Source organism: Solanum tuberosum, unplaced genomic scaffold (assembly GCF_000226075.1).
Source record: "Solanum tuberosum cultivar DM 1-3 516 R44 unplaced genomic scaffold, SolTub_3.0 scf00026, whole genome shotgun sequence".
Lineage (NCBI taxonomy): Eukaryota > Viridiplantae > Streptophyta > Magnoliopsida > Solanales > Solanaceae > Solanum > Solanum tuberosum.
This window is the reverse complement of record NW_006238952.1, coordinates 2205973-2224710: the sequence shown is the minus strand read 5'-3', so window position 1 is coordinate 2224710 and position 18738 is coordinate 2205973. Positions and strand designations below refer to the sequence as shown.

The 18738-nt window shown below is 36.0% G+C and overlaps 3 protein-coding genes across 5 annotated transcripts; 1 reads left to right on the top strand and 2 right to left on the bottom strand.

Annotated features, from left to right (window-relative positions):
* The first annotated feature begins 57 nt into the window (after positions 1 to 57).
* LOC102592972 (zinc finger CCCH domain-containing protein 25) lies at positions 58 to 3276 on the top strand. The gene is made up of 5 exons (XM_006341541.2): positions 58 to 191; positions 431 to 627; positions 726 to 835; positions 1000 to 1187; positions 2204 to 3276. Exons 2-5 carry the CDS (start codon positions 455 to 457, stop codon positions 2789 to 2791), a joined length of 1059 nt encoding a protein of 352 aa, XP_006341603.1. The 5' UTR covers positions 58 to 191; positions 431 to 454; the 3' UTR covers positions 2792 to 3276.
* A 535-nt stretch (positions 3277 to 3811) lies between these two features.
* LOC102592402 (anamorsin homolog) lies at positions 3812 to 8579 on the bottom strand. 2 transcript variants are annotated; one of them, XM_006341539.2, is made up of 8 exons: positions 8427 to 8579; positions 7574 to 7721; positions 6858 to 7012; positions 6698 to 6781; positions 5921 to 6080; positions 5694 to 5827; positions 5085 to 5159; positions 3812 to 4114 (listed from the first exon to the last, which is right to left on the bottom strand). In XM_006341539.2, the coding sequence occupies exons 1-8, from the start codon at positions 8427 to 8429 to the stop codon at positions 4076 to 4078; spliced, it is 798 nt and encodes a 265-aa protein (XP_006341601.1). In that variant the 5' UTR covers positions 8430 to 8579; the 3' UTR covers positions 3812 to 4075. The 2 variants fall into 2 exon arrangements, with proteins under 2 accessions (XP_006341601.1, XP_006341602.1); XM_006341540.2 differs by having other exon boundaries at positions 6698 to 6778; positions 8427 to 8577.
* A 3002-nt stretch (positions 8580 to 11581) lies between these two features.
* LOC102591851 (uncharacterized) lies at positions 11582 to 18479 on the bottom strand. 2 transcript variants are annotated; one of them, XM_006341537.2, is made up of 10 exons: positions 18156 to 18479; positions 17609 to 17863; positions 17108 to 17342; positions 16758 to 16927; positions 14335 to 14477; positions 14008 to 14185; positions 13291 to 13870; positions 12926 to 13038; positions 12396 to 12639; positions 11582 to 12088 (listed from the first exon to the last, which is right to left on the bottom strand). In XM_006341537.2, exons 2-10 carry the CDS (start codon positions 17788 to 17790, stop codon positions 11861 to 11863), a joined length of 2073 nt encoding a protein of 690 aa, XP_006341599.1. In that variant the 5' UTR covers positions 17791 to 17863; positions 18156 to 18479; the 3' UTR covers positions 11582 to 11860. The 2 variants fall into 2 exon arrangements, with proteins under 2 accessions (XP_006341599.1, XP_006341600.1); XM_006341538.2 differs by having other exon boundaries at positions 11587 to 12088; positions 17609 to 17860.
* Between the last annotated feature and the right edge of the window lie 259 nt (positions 18480 to 18738).

The following is an 18738-nucleotide window of genomic DNA, read 5'->3' as shown; positions in this document are numbered from 1 at the left end:
TAATCAACCGAGTTATCTCAGTTAAAATCAGAGACCTTAACAATGTTAAAATAGTAACTTTTTCCCTTTCGTTCATTTTTTCTCGGCAGAACTACACAGCATCTGCAGAACTCTGTGGGATTAACAAGAAGGAAACCTTCTGCTGCTTCATCTTCTGTTTCGGCCAAATACGAAATCACGCCGGATAACAGGTATCGTCTTCTCCGACCATGGTCACCGGAGCTCAGATTTTCTTATTAAGTTCAAAACCCTAGGTTTTCTATTCATACTTACCTTGCTCCATGCCTTTTGTTTGATTGATTGAAATTGAAAAAAAAAACGTCTCAGTTCATGTTTATCTCTTCTAACGATGCATCTTCTTGGATTTAAGTAGATAATGCTTGATAGCTCCAAAATAAACTAGTTATTCCTTTACTAAATGACTACCTAGGTTTTGAGGAATTGGAATACTGCAATGAATCCGTTGACGCTAGTGAAGCGCATTCAGAATATTAATGCAAAAGAAGCATCTTTAGGAATCTCCGATCAGGCATCCTGGCATGCTAGATACAAAGATTCAGCTTATGTATTTGTTGGTGGAATTCCTTTTGACCTCACTGAAGGTGATCTCCTCGCTGTTTTCGCCCAGTAAGTCATCTTACACTTTGAGCATTTCTCATGCCTTGCCCACTTTGTTTTGTTTTCATCCAATAGAAGCGTCTTATAGATTCTTTGATGTTAATTAGGTATGGGGAAGTTGTTGATGTCAATCTTGTTAGAGAAAAAGGTACGGGCAAGTCAAAGGGCTTTGCTTTTGTTGCTTACGAGGATCAAAGAAGTACAAATCTTGCTGTGGGTATGTCTCTATCTCTCTCTTTCTTTTAATCTTTTAGATTCAACCTTAAAAATAATTTCTAGTGCTTGATTTGTCCTTTCTTTAACTGATAAGATTTTAGATAAGGTCACTTAGTTCAACATATTTTGGCTAGATAACTCACTTTTTTGTTATTCGACTTGCAGATAACTTAAATGGTGCTCAGATCCTGGGTAGAATAATCAGAGTCGATCATGTTACCAACTATAAAAAGAAAGAAGAAGAGGATGAAGAGACAGAGAGGAAAAAGAGGGAGGAGCGAGGGGTCTGCCGCTCTTTCCAGAGGGGTGAATGCAATCGTGGTGCTGCGTGCAAGTTCTCTCATGATGAGAAGGTTTGCTCTTAGTCTTTCCTTTTGTTCTTGTATATTGTCTTGTTTCTTTATATGTCATCTTCTATGTAATGTTATTATTATTATAATTTGCGTTGTGATAGTAGTTTGGGAAGTGTAGTCACTTCTGAATTTGTATAATGAATGTTGCTTGGGTTCAGTCTGTGTTTATTAGTTTGTGCAAGTTGAGTTCAACGGCGGTATCTTGCCATATGCTTTACCGGGAGGTAATAGTTGCAATGGCTTCTTCAAGTGTATTAGTGAATATGTTAGGGATGGAAAACACACTCCTCTGTCAGTTTAGAAAACACACACACACACACTCCTCTGACAATTTTGACTTTGACATGTGTATTGGAGAAATCAACAACATACCCGGTGTAATCCCAGTGTACTGGGAGGAGATGATCGAATATTGCTTTAGATTGTGTAATTCTACATATCATTGCATTTAGGTGGTAACATTCTCATTTCGTAGAACTTCAGTCTGAAAGGTAGTGAAACTCAATAGTCCTAGTTTTGAGTAATATCTTGAGCAAAGCTGTAGAATGTTGAAATGAGATTAATTTGTCCTTCTGCACCCAAGGGTGTGAGTAGTGAGTAGCAGTCAATGAAGTGGAATGAAAACTAAGGGAGATCAAAATTTAACAGTCTTTTGTTCCATTGTTAGGAGTTTTTCTCATTACCTCATTAGGAAATTGGGTTATCTTATGATCTTAGGCCTTAACTGCTGCTAGTTTCCTTGCATAGCACAATTTTAAAAGCTTTCTTTTGGAGAAGCAGCACCTTTGTTTTTCAAAACTGTCTGCTGATTATTCTCTTGAAGCTTTACTTTTAAACTAAGGTGATCATACGAATTTCCTGTAAAAGTGAAACTGGAAAGCAGATTTTTTCTTTTCTCACAATGTTCTGTGATCTCTTGACCCTCTTTCTCCATTTGGAGTTTTCAGCTTTCTAAACTTCTAAGACATCTTTTATATAATTAGGGTACTAAAATTCATTTTCTTTTTTGCCTTTAGAGAGCTGCAAACACAGGTTGGGGTGCTGAGGAAGATCGAAGTTCGAGATGGGTCCATGACAAAGCTGAAAATTCTAGTAAGGATGGAAGATCTGGCCAATGGGGTCGGCCTCCTCGGCCTGACTACAAGGAAGAGGTCAAAGTCTCTGATACAGATCCAAGAAATTCTAAAGCAAAAATTAGTGACATAGAAAGGCATGAGCAGAGAGATTCGACTGCAAGAGATCATTATAAGAGAGATTCAACTGCAAGAGATCACTATAAGAGAGATGTCGAGCAGCACAGGTCAGAGCAGAAGGAAAAGGGAAGTAATTACAAAGAAGATGATCTGGATAGGTCACATGTGGAGAGAAGATCTAGGAGGTATGATGATGTACAACACTCGGGGGAAGCTATTGAGAGAAAATCTAGGAGGCATGATGATGTGATCTCAAAGGAATATGATGATAGGAGAGATGAAAGAGGACAAAAAAGATATGAATCTGAATCTTATCATACAGAAAAAAGAGAAAGCAGGGAAATGGAGAAACAATCTCGCCTCCACCGTGATGGACGGGATGAAGACCGGAGGCAAAGATCACATAGATAATGGTCCCCTGATTTAGGACTTCAGCTTTATGTCTTGCACTGGTGCATAGATGACTACTGAATTGTATTAAATTTGCAACTTCAGTTCCAATTTCGAGTACAATGCCTTGTCTGACAGCCAAGGTGATCTACCCTTTATACATGAAAGAGCTGTCTCAGAAAGGGGCCACCTGAAATGGAATCTCGGCCTCTTGTGCATCTCAAATATTTTGGTGCAATTAAAGGTCTTTCTGGAAGGATACAAGTTGCCATTTAGTGTACTTATAAGCTGATTTTGTCTCCATTTTGGCTTGAAAGAGCAAAATATTCCGATTCATTTGATTTGGTCTTCTTAAAATTTCCATAAACTTGAGCTCAGCCTCTTCGAACGTGAGATCCCATTTTGACCCGTCACATTGTTGTAAAACTTGATAATTCACTAGTTTTCAGCGCGTGACACCTATTAGCTTTACCTGCTCTATAAGTTGAGTAGTTCATTTATTTTGATTGCTGGCCCTTGTTTTTTGGTTTGTTTGTCATGATGATCAAATTGTAACCAGTTGTCTAGTTACTTTTTTGCGATAGTTTTTTCAGATGTAGCTGAGAAACAACACAAAGGTATGACATTGCTCATGGTACAGTTGTTCTGCTGAATTGAAGTCTGAAGCTTTTTTATGTTGAGGTACAGACTGAATTCTGGTCCTTGAATAAAAGGATAAAGTCATCATTTGCCAGCTTAAAGATATCAAGCACATTGCACTGTTTTGAACTAGAACACGAGTTATTAGAAGAATGCCATTGAGAAATAAGGATAGTATAATGTTGGCAAATGAGACATCTTTATCAGCAATATTACGCAGCTCCATCAAATATTAGCTAGCAAAAGCGCAGAGTCGAGAATTGACTCGAAAGAAATTTGATTTTGCATCCACACTTAATAAGACACTATTTTCCCCCACAAATGCCTCCCAGATAACCAATCCTCTAGATTAATCCTAGTGCTCATCTTTTTCTTCCATCAAGCAATGAATGGAAAAAGGACTTCAATACACAACTGAAGAACAGATAAAGGAATGACTAGAGGTTTAAAGAACAACTCCAAAGATCAGAAAGTAAATTTCCAAACTCTTGCGTCCTGTCATGTAAAACCATGTCTATTCTAACAACTCTGAGTGATCTAACAGCAGTTCACAGAACACTGTTTGTGTATCTTCCCTTCGACAACAGTACATAATTCTCTCATCTTACATCAACCAAAAGAGAACGAACAAACAAATCTTTGACATCAGTGTAATAGTTTCCGGAATTAGATGTCAGCATCAAGAAAGTTCGCGGAAAGCGTGACCTGCCAAATGAGAGAGATAGTGGTGTCAGACTCTCACAATGCAAACAAGAACATAATAATAGAATCAACAACGATCAGGGCTACCCTAAAATCATCCCTCAGTGAAGCACCTCATCAAGTGCCATGGCCCTAAATGGTAATGTTGGATAATGATTCACATTTCAACAAGAATCACAAACCAACCACCAACCAAATCCTTAGTAGCATCAATTTGATGGCCAAGGCTCCAACAATGTTCAATAAACTATCAAACTGGATGGTCATCGAGAATTTTATAATGAAGATAATATTAGCTACCCCCAAGAATTCACCACGTCCATCTCTTAGAGATTGTTCTTTGGAAAGTAAATAATCTCTAAAATTTAATTCATTTAGAATTCAAAAGAAACAACAGCAGCAGTATGATCAATGACCAGATGAGATCCAAGAAGGTAAGAGACGATGTCGTTTTTCAATGTCCAAGTCAGATTTGGTGGGGAAAAGACATCAATAACTCAATCATTTATCAGATCAATTAGAAAAAAAGACTGCACTATGCTGTCAACAACGGATGGAGAACTTGAATGTCTAGGCCAAATGAAGATGTACCACAATGTCAAACAACTCAAATGATTAAGTATATAGTTTGATCTTTACTTCCATGATGAACATAATAACAAACATCCTGCAGAGTTAATCATTCTCTTCTCATATTATGTTTCCCAAACATCACAAGTATAGAACCCCCCACCCCCCTTTGCAACACTTCTTCCACATGTTCTCAGAGTTCAAAAAACTTATAGTCCTATTGCAATTAACACTGGCGTCTGAACTACAAAATGTTAGTAATTGTTGCCTTCCCGTATACTGCAATCTTTTTCCTCTAGTAAGTAATAGATATATTAATAGATACTTATTCCTGTATAAGTTTATAACACAACCGACCTCACAGAGAAAAAGAACAGAAACGTAGCTTGTGTTTGACATGTACCTTTTCACCAAGTTTGAATGGAGGAAGACCCTTATAAGGGCATGTACCGCAACGGAAAGCATCACCTAGACCACACTGTAAACATAGAAGATGTCACCCAAAAAAAAACAATTAAAAACAGAACCAAATGCAAAACTCAAAAGGAAGATCTTAATGATAAGGACGAAGAAAGAAACCAACTAGTTGTTCAGCTGTCTACTAATCACACTATAAACATCAATCAATTACCAAATGACACAAATTTGGCAATATTGACAATTGGCGTGCACTAGGTTTCAATTTACCAGCAGAAACTACTTAACTAATGTACTCAGTCCTATAAAACTGGAGTGCTTTAGAGCTTGAAATAAGAAAATGAAATAGGAACAACCACGTTGGTCGGACCGAAATAGTGTCCAATGAAACCCATGATTGTTATCATTTGTTATTTAGTTCCCTTTCTTACTTCCATAGCAGCCAATTCTTTTTTTGAATTTTATAGGATCAGAAGGAACCGTGATAATGACCTCGGGTGGAAATATCATACTTTCCTTGCTTCCCAAAGGGGTCTACTAGTTTGGCAAAAAGAGTAATCAACTATATGAAAAATCGATATAGAAGAAACCATACACTGCCACAAGCAGACTGTGGATTATCCAGTTGTTCAGCAGTTGGCCCAAGTTGCACTTTAGTTTCTGCTTCAGCACGTCCGCACGAACAATTTTTGCATGCTTTCTTTGTTTTTCCCACTTCACAATCCCCAACTGCACCAGCAAGTGAGCAACAAATTGAGTTCAATGTACTACTGATAAAACTAATAATGTCAGAGATAAACAACCTTATTGCACTTCTCTTACCATTTGGCAATTGAGGTTTCTTCAGATCTTCTTCAGTGAGAAGGCTATCCTCATCAATGAGATCTGAATCATCATCAATCTGAACTTTCGGTAAACTTTTCGTGATTTTCTTGATAGAGAAGGATGAACCAACTTTCCATGAAGGTTTCTTTGCTGTTATCTGTTGACAGATTAAATCAGCCATACGACTTTTTAAAGTCAAGATCAATAACTTCAAGGCTTTTTTACAACAACATCTGTGCCCCAATCCCAACTTAATTGGGGTTGACTTTGTGAATCCTCTAATTGCATTCCACTTCATTTGGGCCCATTTCATTTGACTACTCAATTAATCAGTTAGAACAGGTGGAGGTTCTGTAAAACTAGGGATTCTCTAGATCTCAAACTTGGGACCATCATAGAATATTGAACCGACCCAAAAAGACTACTATCAAACACTAGATACTGTCACTATGAAGACTAACTTCAAGGCTTTTAAAGAACATTAGTGTATGAGAGCACCACACCAATAACAATAAAACCACAGGTCGCAGTTGAAAACTGAATAAAGATCAAACCGTATTATCACTTCAGTGCCTAGAGTAGCAGCACACCAATAACAATAAAGCCATGAATGACTCTAATGCCATGAAAAAGCTGTTAAGAATCTTATCAAAACTTCTTTATTTATAAAGCGAGGTGTTATCACAGTTCAAAACAAGGAAAGTAATATTGAAGTGGCGAGCATGCGAAGGAAGAAAAGAAGCAAGAAATAAGGCACATGGATGAAATACTAACCACGATAGAGTGGCCAGCTTCAGATGACTGAGCATCAGAGAATCCAGCCAACAATAACTTGCGCTCGTGGGTGGAGTTTGCCTGCTATACGGAAAGGACAGTTCAGAGCCCACACAAATTCTCCACGGAAAAAATATGTACAAAGGGACATTTCACACACCTTCGAGACTGATTGAGAACTTAGGCTAAGTAGGACTGTTCCACCTGGCTTCAACACTCTTGAGATGTCCCCACACATTTTATCACTAGGAAACTCAAGGGACCTACAGATGAGAGCAACAATATCCCTAGATGCAGACTCCACTGATGTCAGACCTGAAATAACCAGATTTTAACCCAGGAAAAAAGAATACATCATCATGGTCAAGGGACAAGCACTTATCAGATAGAGGTACAAGATGATTAAGTAGAGGTCGCAGAGAGATGGAAAACGGAAAGGAAAAAAAGGCGAGTTTGCACTCTTTCCTAACCAACTTGAGAACTTCTTTCTCCACACATGCTTCTCTCTCTCTCACTCTCTCTCTCACACACAAAGAAAACAAAAAAAAAGTTCATGTTTTAAAGGCATAATTATGGTAAAGAAGAGCTATTTTCTTCTGTTTCCTAACCAATAGCAATCTTTTTTTGATAGGTGTAAACATTGCAACAAACTTTTTCTTTGATAGTATAAACATAGGAACGAACTTAACAAGAGAGAAGCCATGAGAATCATAAAATCCATATAGATGCACATCCAAAAAATGAAGAGATAAACATCTGACTGCTGACAAGAAGTGAGCAGAATATTGACACAGTAAACAAAACGAGTCACTCGTGATCACAGCATAAGCAGGCTAGAGAAGTATCACTTAGCAGACATTAAGGAGAGAATTTTACTCTGGGTTGAAGCTTGAGTTACAATCATAGGATCCAACTTCTCAACTCCCTCTTTCTTCAAGATACTGATGGCATTGTATACCACACTAATTGGTACCATAACATCCTCGACAAGCACCAATATACTACCATCTCCAACTTGACCGTCCTACAAAAGCATGAAAACCCAAATTTAGAGAAAAAACAATCATACATCCCCAAAACTAAAAGATAGAATGAGTTTGCAACATTTACATCTCAAGGAACTGTGTTAGCAAGAAAACAACACATTCCACCTTCCCCTAATAAAGTGGCAAAATGACCAAATTGCGGCTCAAACCAGGAAAACTAATTCAATTTCCTCTATACTATCACAATTGAGTAACATAGGCATATGAAGATCGGCTCAAGCCAAGACTCCTCATTAACTAATGATGAGCCTACCACAATAAATTGACCTAAATGTGTACATTCCAATTCGGAATAAGAACTGATAAGTGATAAACATTTAGCCCTATGTAATCCAACATATCTATAGTCTTCAAACTCAAATATTACGAATTTTACATTTTTCCTCTTGCCTCCTTCTTACCCTTTCTTGATAAAACTCACAGTCGGAAAAAAAAAACGCTAACAAACACAAAGGAAAACGACCATTGGAAAATAAATTTCCAAGAAACTAAAAAATACAAATTACTTCTGCCCATTATTTTTTTCCTGATAAAGCTCTAGGCAAACTCACGATAAAAGAAAAATAAATACGAGCTTTAGAAACACTAAATTTCCAAGAAAAGAAGAGAGCTACTAGGTCAAGAATTCAGTGGAAACATGTAAAGTTCAATTTCGAAAGAAAGAACAAATACAAGAAACTCACCATACTGATCAAGAAAACAGTTGAATCGTAAATACTAAGAAACTTCAGGCGATAGATGATCGGAGATCGGAGTTGTGCGGCGGTGAAGTCAAAAGTACCGGTGGAAAGTGGACAAATATCTCTGCTTTTTATTCGTCTTCAAACCTATTTATACTTTTCTCTTTCTTTTTAACCGACTTCAACTAATTGGGTCGGGTCTAAACATAATGATATTTATAGCATCATTGTATTGAGGAGGGGTCGTTTGGTACAAAAATAATAATGCAGAGATTACTAATGTTGGAATTAGTAATGCAGAGTTTATTTTTATCAAGTATTTGATTCATTGGTTCCTACCCCATTTTGGAATTGGGTTAAACTTTATAAAAAACTTATTTCCAATTATACCCTTGAATTATTAGTAATTAGGTTAAGATAAATAATTGCCGGACAATATTATTTTTTTATGGTCTTCTAACTATCTATTAGAAGAACAATTTTTTTGTCATGTTTGCCTTTATTTTCCACTTAAATTATTTGAGGATAAATAATTGTCATCTTAGTAAAATTATTACTTACAAAATGTCAATTTTCAATTAAAAAAAAGATAAACTATCAATTTTTAAAATTGAAAAGATGTAAACAATAGTAAAACTAAATAAATCATCTACATTTACACATAAAAATTGCAGGTTATAATTTTAATATGTATGTAATTTTATAAATTGTTCAAATACAAATAGTTAGAAACCACACACACAATATATATATATATATATAATGCTAAGCAACTCACATTTCAAATATTATATTAATTTCTGTTGGATTTATGTAGTTACAAACAACTTTCTCTAAATAATTTGTAAGCTAATTTATTTAAATAAATTTAATAGTACAAATATAAAACATAAAATCAAGAAAATAAATAAAATAAATAAAATAATTAAATGATTGAGGGATATTTTTGTCTTTACATCGACTTATCCAAGTTATTATATCCAATGTATTACTAATACCTCCAAATGGAAGGTATTTAGTAATACTCCCTATAATACCATGTAGGGGGTATAACTAATCCATGGATTAGTTATATATAGACCCAAATTCCTACCAAATATAGTACTAAATAATACCACACATAATACATGAATTATTTATTTTAATGTGGCCTACCTAACTACCCGTGAGTTTATTATTAGTGATCCAAAAATACATTTGACTTTTCCTGTGTTTCAATCTATATGATTTATTTTTCTTTTTAGTTTGTTCCAAAAAAATACACATTTTTATATTAAGTAACAATTTAACTTTAAAAAATTTATTTTACCTGAAATAATTTATAATCACACAAATATCTATCATTCATTTTAGACTACAAGTTTTAAAAATCTTTCTCTCTTTTTTAAATTCTGTGTCGAGTAAAAATACCTCACATTAAAATGGGACAAACTGGAGTATTAATACTCTATGCATTGAGGACATAGCATAGAAGAACTCGTATACTTTTATATCAATTATCAAAATAAAACTTAAATTAAGCTTTGTCTCAGCATCATCAATAATCAATTAATCATAGTATTATTTTTACTAAATTGCTTGTTATTTTGGATTTGTTTTTTTTCTGTTCGTTAATTTATACGTGTGAACTCTCAGTGTAACAGATTATATTTTCAATTAAAGTTAACAAGATTGGGTGTTAAATAAGTTATACTAGTTTTTTTTAAAAAAAATGAATTTTACTATAAAAGGCAAAAAGTCCTAGGAGAGTATGATGTCTCCTTTGCCTAAACTAATATTAACCTCATTTTCCCTACAAATCAGCTGCATTTGACACTCTCACACCATCCTCCTAACAAATCTTTCCATTCTATTCTCACATATAATCTAGCTAAAAATTTACCCACATCAACTCTAAAAATACGTGATATATATTTGTCCATAAATATTTAACTCCAGTTATAATAATAATAATAATGTATTATTATGATGTTATTAAATAATTTAACTGTAGTAAATTTAGTGTAAATACCCTCAGCAGCATTTGTTAACTACAATTAGCATGAAGCCTCCAACATCTCCATTGAAGATGAACAAGGACTCTTGTTGCATCAAGAAATCCCCTTCATCCTCATTCCTAAACCAGCAGCAGCGGCATCATCCCGTTATAATTTATACTCATTCCCCCAAAATAATTCATACCAATCCCTGTGATTTTAGGGCATTAGTCCAAAAACTCACTGGTCTTTCTAGTCATAATTCTGACCCAAATACTAATTATCATGACAACAACAACAGTTGCGATGCCAGGATTAATTCCTCACCAGCTACCATTTTTGATCCGCCTAACACTAATCAAGATACAAATAACAATGATATTGGGATTAATTCATCATCGCCTTGCTGCATTCCTCAGGAACGAGCCATTTTTGATCTGCCTCACACTATTGATGAAAATGAAAATGAAAATGAAGATACTGACTTGGATTTCTTGTATTCAGCTTCTTATGAACCGCTCTGTAATTATACCGATTCTTTCTTCTTCAAATAGATTTTTGAAAATTTTGTTTTAGGACTATTTTTTTTATTTGAAGTATAATAAATGTTTGATATTCCCGTTTTGATTTGAGGGGAATTCAGTATTCATTTAATCATCTTTACTTGCTTTTGTTTTATGGAGTTAATAATATATCTTTCCTTCTTTGCAACTAGACAATTTTTATTGTTGATATATCGGTATAATGAGGAGCAACTTCACGAGAACATTATGAAAGGGGAAGTGGTGGCTGTCGCACACTTACCGGAAATGACATTCATTGGAGCTTCGAGTCTTGTGTGAGTCTTGGCCCGTGACTCACAATCAAGACATAAGTAAAATTTCATTTCTCATACACTCACATATAAATGCTTTAAAGTCTGATTGGAGTCTTGGCCCGTGACTCGCAGGGCATAAGTAAATTCCATTTCTCGTACACTCATATAAATGCTTTATTTTAGCTGAGAATCTTTCAAATATCTCTATCAATAAAGGTAAATCTACCCACACCACCCCTACTCATGCCCCACATTGGGATTACATCGAATAAGATGTTCTACACTCTATATGGCTGTGAATGATTTTGCAATTGAAATTTCTGAGAACAATTAGACCATCAAAGGAGAAGATAATGATGAGAATCTCAAGTTAACTCAGCCAATTGTTTCTCTAGATGATTTAAAATAAAAATGTTGATAAGAAATCCGATCTTATAACCCATGATTAGAAGGATACAACACACAATAAGTTTCCAATACCCAGAAACAGTGATACAACACTAAAAGCAAACGTTAATGAAGACCTCACCAAGGCCAATGACGCTACATCTTTATCTTCTCTCATATAATACAAATTTACAACCACAGGACATACTAGGATATTGCTCCGCGGAGGGATCTTTGATTATGTACAAAGATTTTCATCATCTCTTCTTTTTGTCTTCTTTGGCTTTTTCAAGAACTACAGGAGCTGCAGGGATACTGAACCACCATTCCCTTAGTCTTCTAGACCATTTTTCTGTGCTTGCTTTCCGAATAGGTGAATATCTTGTGAAGAGTTCTAGGAAAGTCAGAAGGATTATGTATCTCAAAGGTAAGAATGCCAGAACTAGTGCCGAGACCAAAAAAACACCCACTAACTTCTCGGTGGCCTGAAATGACAGGAACAAGATATAGGTTCACAATTCATACTATCTAACATCCAAATAACAATGCAACAACTGTTAGTCACAGTCAAGCAAAGACATTTTGTTTCAAACTCCTATCACGAGTATGTGAAAGAAACATCTAGGAATGTTCCATCGTGTCATCCTGGTTCAGCCTCAGTGGCAAACCAAAGTTTTCAGATAAAAAAAGAGTAGGGTTCAGTAACCACAAGACTTGTTCATTCATGACAGTTAGGAACCACTAATTACTAAACAACTTTCCTAATAAAAAACAAGTAAAATTTGCACAAACCTGTGGGAAGATGGACAAAAGTAAAGCGCGAAATTTGAGAAGAACGATGTTTCCATCCTGGATTAGTTCTTCAGCTTGAGATATTACATTTTGAACAGCCAAAAGTTGCTCCATGGCATTCATTGAAGGCGGAACCATTACTTTTAGTTCATCAACTGTCTTGCCTTGACTTAAGCAGCGAGTTATTACCAAAAAGACAGCAAAAAAAGTTAGCAATAGTGCAAAGGCATAGCACAGCCATCCCCTGCAACCAACAAAAAGAGAAAGAAAGAGAAGGACATTAGTGAATATTTTTCAACCATCACATTTCAAGAGATTCCATCCATGCGAGGGAGTGTACAAGGAAACACAGCAGAACACCAAAAGGCAGATCAACAAAGACTATCAGACCAGCTTTTCGTTGGAAATGCCACAAATTAAGGAAACAGAGCAATGAATTTTGAGAACCAAGGTGTTTCTTAGGACTTCAAAAGACTGAATAACTAAAGAATCTAATCGGACTCATTACACAGATAAGATCAGCTAACTACCTGATAATAATGAATGAGAAAACCAGACAGAAAATCATGGACTTCAAAGGGTCTTCCCAGTAAGCCAGAAGAAGAATCCAATTCCCAAGTTGCATCATAGGAGAGAGCAACTCCTGCATGTCAATGAATTTCAAAGGATTAGTATGTGAGGTAACTCAATTTAAAGATACAGCTCAAAACGAAAAATTGTTGTAAAGAGATGCTCCAACGGTTCTGTTCAAAAAATTGTGCTATGTAAATATCAAGGCAGCTTCATAAAAGTTCTTAAAGACCCACTCCCGATTTCCTCAATAAAATGGCAAAATAATTCAGTTTATCCTCTTTCACCTCACTGTCTAGTTTGAAGCCGCAGTAGTTATAATTACCTTCATCACTGCCAAATTGGTGTCAAGACCATCAACTTTCACTCCATCAACCGTAGCTTGTGCTTGCACCACCTTTCTATAGTTGCTTCTGGATTCCTTAACTGCTTTTTCCAAGGGAGTCATCTCCCCCACAGAAATTTCACCCACAACAATTCCTGGCTCATTAGGAACATGAGAACTTGTCCCAAAAACTAACCCCAGGTTGGAAGCCAAGGCTGAAGCTGAAATTGAGTACATTCTGTTTTTAGGTTTGGTAGAGTTTGTCCGCTCCAGTGCCCTCACAGTTGACCTATTTGCAATTGTTTCTAGTATAAGGTCTCCTCCGGGAAGCTGATCACATACATTGAACATAAGAAGATCCTCATAGCAAAGTGAATGTTTAGAGGTCATATCTTTCAGGGCTTGTACTCGCAATATGCCAAATATAGCTTTTAGAAGCGCCTCATCACGCTCAATTCCAGTAATCTGGAATTTAAGAATGAACTGATGCACATGTAGAACTTCCCGAATAATGGCTAACCAATAGTCACGGCGTGTATGTCCTTTAAGCTCAGGAAATTCCATTATAACAGGTTCTGACCTACAACATTTTCCAAAGACCAATAACAAATTTGAAGGCCGCTTGAACTAGAAAATAATCTTATAGGGTAGAAGAAATACACAAAATTCTGCAGAGAAGTATGACCCACACAGGAGTCATCATGTGTCATGCCTTACAAGGAAACTGATTTGTAGGAGACTGCTTTATCAAAGAGTCTTGTGCCCCATGGTCCAGTTAGTTCAGGTCTAACAATCTGGTTCAGATCATCTGACAGATCATATAACTTTGGCTTGTCATAAGACACAACACGATGTGCCTCAAAGTAGAGAGCATGATCCGTCAAAGTTAGCCGACCTGAAAATCACAAATACATGGACACAAAATATATCAAATAGGCTAATAGATACACGTAATCCACTCAAATTCCAAGTGATATCATCCCTTTCATCTCTGGAGATAAGAATTTCAAGCAATTAAAACCATTACTACCCGCAAAAACATACCAGGCCATGCTGAAATTCCCACATGTTCAAGCACCGGCTGGGTTGTCACAGTCCCGTCCAGCTCCAGAATTTTCTCCCCTCTTGCTGTACGTAAGGCAGACAGATGGGATGATTCAGACTGGTTCTTAAATTTTTTAATTGCCCTGAAAAAGTTCCCAAACAAGCAACATTCTCAACCAATGATTATGAATGGGCTGCTCATAAGACACTGTAATGAAACAGTAAAGAAAAGATACGCATTACGAATCACTTCACTTCAAAGTGTGAGAAATATAGGAGAAGAATATTATTGATTTGTTGTGTTGTTTACATTATTACATTGAGACCCTATTTATAGACACTACAATACAATCCTTTACTAAGTAGGATACAATTTAGTGTTCCTATTTCTATTTCTATTCCTATTCCTATTCTAATAGGATTTGTATAAACCTATTCCTATTCTAACACTCCCCCTCAAGCTAGTGCATACAATTCTTATACCTAGCTTGTTACAAATGTAATTAACAAGAGGACCGATGAGGGGCTTGGTGAGATATCTGCAAGTTGATCAACCGACTTCACAAAATTGACAATCAATCTCAATGTGCTTATTTCATGAGAATTTGATGCATAATGCCACAGTGTTGGAACTTCCCAAACCAAGCTTGCAAAGACTGTTTCAGACCATAGAGTGACTTACGTAATCAACATACAAGGCTACTAAACTCCCCCTGATATAGACTTCTTCACAATGCAAGAGTCGTTGCAAGTGCTCAAAATCTAGTATAAAGTATATGGATCATGTTGGAATCAATAAACGAGTCGATATTAAACAAGAGTCACCGAAAAACTGGACGAAACATGCTCATATACCGGAGTATTAGATTTGATGGCTAAAAGTGGTCACAATCTAACAAATAATATTATATTGGTAGGGTCAGAATGATGTCACGACCCAACTAGAAAATAAAAATTATATAGGATAGTTTGAATTGATGGAACGACCCCATTGAAAAAGAGAAATAATATGGGTAGGGTCGGAATGATGGCACGACCTTACTGAAAAAGAAAAATTATACGGGTAGGGTTGGAATGATGGCACAATCCTATGCAAATCCGATTTGAGGAGTCACCGGAAAGACGAATGGAACTATGCAAATCAAATCTGAGGAGTCACTGAATAGACACATGATGCTATGCAACTCAGATCTGAGAAAATAGTTCGGAAAATTCACGGTACTACACAAATTAAATATGAAAAGGTAGTCACCAGAATGATGGCACGATGCTACACATATTAGTTATAAGAAAGTAGTCACTGGAATGATGGCACGGTGCTACACAAATTAGATATGAAAAAATAGTCACCTGAAAGATACACGGTGACCCAACTTTTGTCAACATAATCGTTGGCCGGACGGGCAGCATATATGGGTAATAGCCGCCTGCCGGCAGCAGAAGCTCTTTGATTGTTTACCAAGATCGTAGAGGCTCTGATACCATGTGAAAAATATAGGAGAAGAATATTATTGAATTGTTGTGTTGTTTACATTATTACATTGAGACCCTATTTATAGACACTACAATACAATCTTTTACTAAGTAGGATACAATTTAGTGTTCCTATTTCTATTCTATTCCTATTCCTATTCTAATAGGATTGTATAAACCTATTCCTATTCTAACAGTAACTAAAAAGGCCACAACAATCTCACCACTACGAAAACAATACCCGACAATAAAGAAACTACAGGACAACCCTATGCAAGCACACATAGGCTTGTAGGATACTCTTCCCGACCAAAACACACTTAAACTTAGCACTCCTCTCTCAACTTGAACTTAGGTAAGATATAAATGATAATAAAAGAAGCCTATAATCTATAATTTAAACATTCCCCAAAAAAACAAAGTAGAAGGAGCACAAATAGAGAGGCACTCATTCACTTTTTTTTTTGTGTGTGTAGGACCTGTAGGTAGGGGGGAGGGGGTGGGGGTAATTGTGTCAGTTCTTCTATTCAATGTGAGGAACCTTTTCAACTCAGCCTCCAAGCGCTCTATAATATACCAGATCTATTAGCTGTTAACAGCATACCACCAAGGGTAACATGCAGTATGCTCAGAAATTGGCAACATGAACCAGTTTATATAGTACCTAAAGCATGTGGATATATAATAACAAAGCTAAACAGCATTTTGTGATCCCTTAAATAACTCGAGTGCCTATGTCATGTGTTGGTAGAAATATAAATGTTTGTGTTATTTACCTCGATTACATTACCCAGGTTAGATATGAAAATCTATCACTAGAACCTATGATCTGATAAGTTAGTTGGAAGATGAACCACATACTGAAGCAGCAAAGGCATAAAGATGAATAAAACTCGAAAAGCATGGAACTCAAGAATTTGCAAGTAATAAAATACCGAAGTTGGTAGTACCTTTCCAAACAGGTCAGGTACTTGTCATAGACTGAGAATAGAAGTCGACCTCCTGTTGATGACGTAAGCACACCGAAAATACTATCAGTAACTATCGCATTGGAAATTATAGGAACTGCTGAAGCAATACGGGAAAAGGCCTCAAGACCAGCAGTGACATCTTCATCCATCTACAATTAAATGGAAAGTCAGTTAATAACCCAGAAGACACACGACAACAAGCAATACGTGACTAATGGACTAGTCAAGGAATTCATGATTAGTCCACACAACCAAGGAAGGTTCAGTGGTGTTCAACAAACTATAATCATTCTGTAGAATTGAGGAAAACATGGGAAAGCAATTCATACACTGGCAAAAGGCTGACTTGAAGCTGCTGGAAACTCCCATGCAACCATCATGTCAAATGTAAGGTGTCGAAACTGTTTGTCGCCAAGGTAACCATTTACTTGTATAGACAAGGCAAGAGCCCTAAAGCAACAGTATTCCAAGAAGTTCCTTGCATACTGAGATTTATGCTTTATGGATTCAGAAGCCTCAGCCTCAAAGTTTTCTTGAAGTTGATTCATGGGAATACCAAAGATTCTGCATAGAATCAGATTTTGGTTATTCATATTACGCAATCTAAATTAGAACTTGGCAACCAACTCAATGCTTTTGTTCCAGCTAAATGCATCCATCAGTTCACTCGCTGAATCCACTAGAAGCAATCAATATTGTTAACAATTACTACATTGTATCTAAATGCAACATCTCAGTTAAACAAAATGGAAGTCCTGTTTGATATTTGGCATATTATATTCACCTAAAACTGCAGAAGCCTGAAAGACAAGAAAAAATTGGAAACTTACTTTGAGCATTTTCGGATTACTACATTTGCAGCAGGAGATAGCTCTGGCAACCAACTCTTGCCAGTGGATGAAGACCCCATCTCATCTAAATCTTCATCAAATGAACTCGGGGTTTTGGTCAACCATTTAAACGACCCCTGTTTAACCAGACCCTCCAGCATAGTTCTGGATTTACTACCCATTGCTATTCAAAAAAACTTCTCCTCAGATCATTAACCAATAGGAGGTCACTCACTTAAATCCTTACACAAACTACTGCATTAAGAAAAATCAACAATATGAAATACCCCCAAGCTTTCGCAAAACACTGAAAACAAGTAATACTAGGTCAAGAATACTCTCCAAAATCACTTCTTTCACAGATTTAGGGTGCCCATAATCGAAAAATCACAGTTAAAGACTAATTCTTGAAACTCTAATCAACTACTAAAAGCGATAAACATCAATTTCTTTGATACGGGTCAATTCAATACTTAAAGGGGTTTTATAAAAAAAAACTCCGATAACCCCAATAAACCGTTTGAAGAGCTGAGTAAAGAGCATATACCTGTAAAATCAATGGCAGAAGTCTCGAAATCAGAAGTGTGAATGAGAAATAGGGAAAGTTAGTTGTGTGAAATCGAGCAGTGTAAAAGCAGATATTGAGGTCCACCGACTCACTCATATACTAGTATGATTATTTTTTGATAAGAGATAGAGACAGGGAATAGGTGAGTGTGTGCGTGTCTTGTTGTAGATGGAAAGAGACAAAGACTAATCAGATCGAAAATGGTGTCGTCGTCTTGTGAGAGTTAAACTCTGAGATGAAACTGTGAGAGAGCAGCTACGGTTATACAAAAGATCTTGGTGGTGTGAAGTGTGAACCACGCAGATAAGAGAAAAAGTATGTAATTTTGGGGACAATATTAATTTATCTTTGAATTAGTAATATGCAATTATTCTAATGTTCTTTGTCAATATTATTATTTTTGTTGATTATTATTCATTATGTTATAAGATTATTTTTTAATGAAATTCATCAATAAAATAATAATATAAACTTATAGGTAAATTTAATAATTTTTAAAACTTATGATTATAAATCAAGTTTATTGAAAAAAAAATATCCTAAAATCTATTGTCTAATAAAA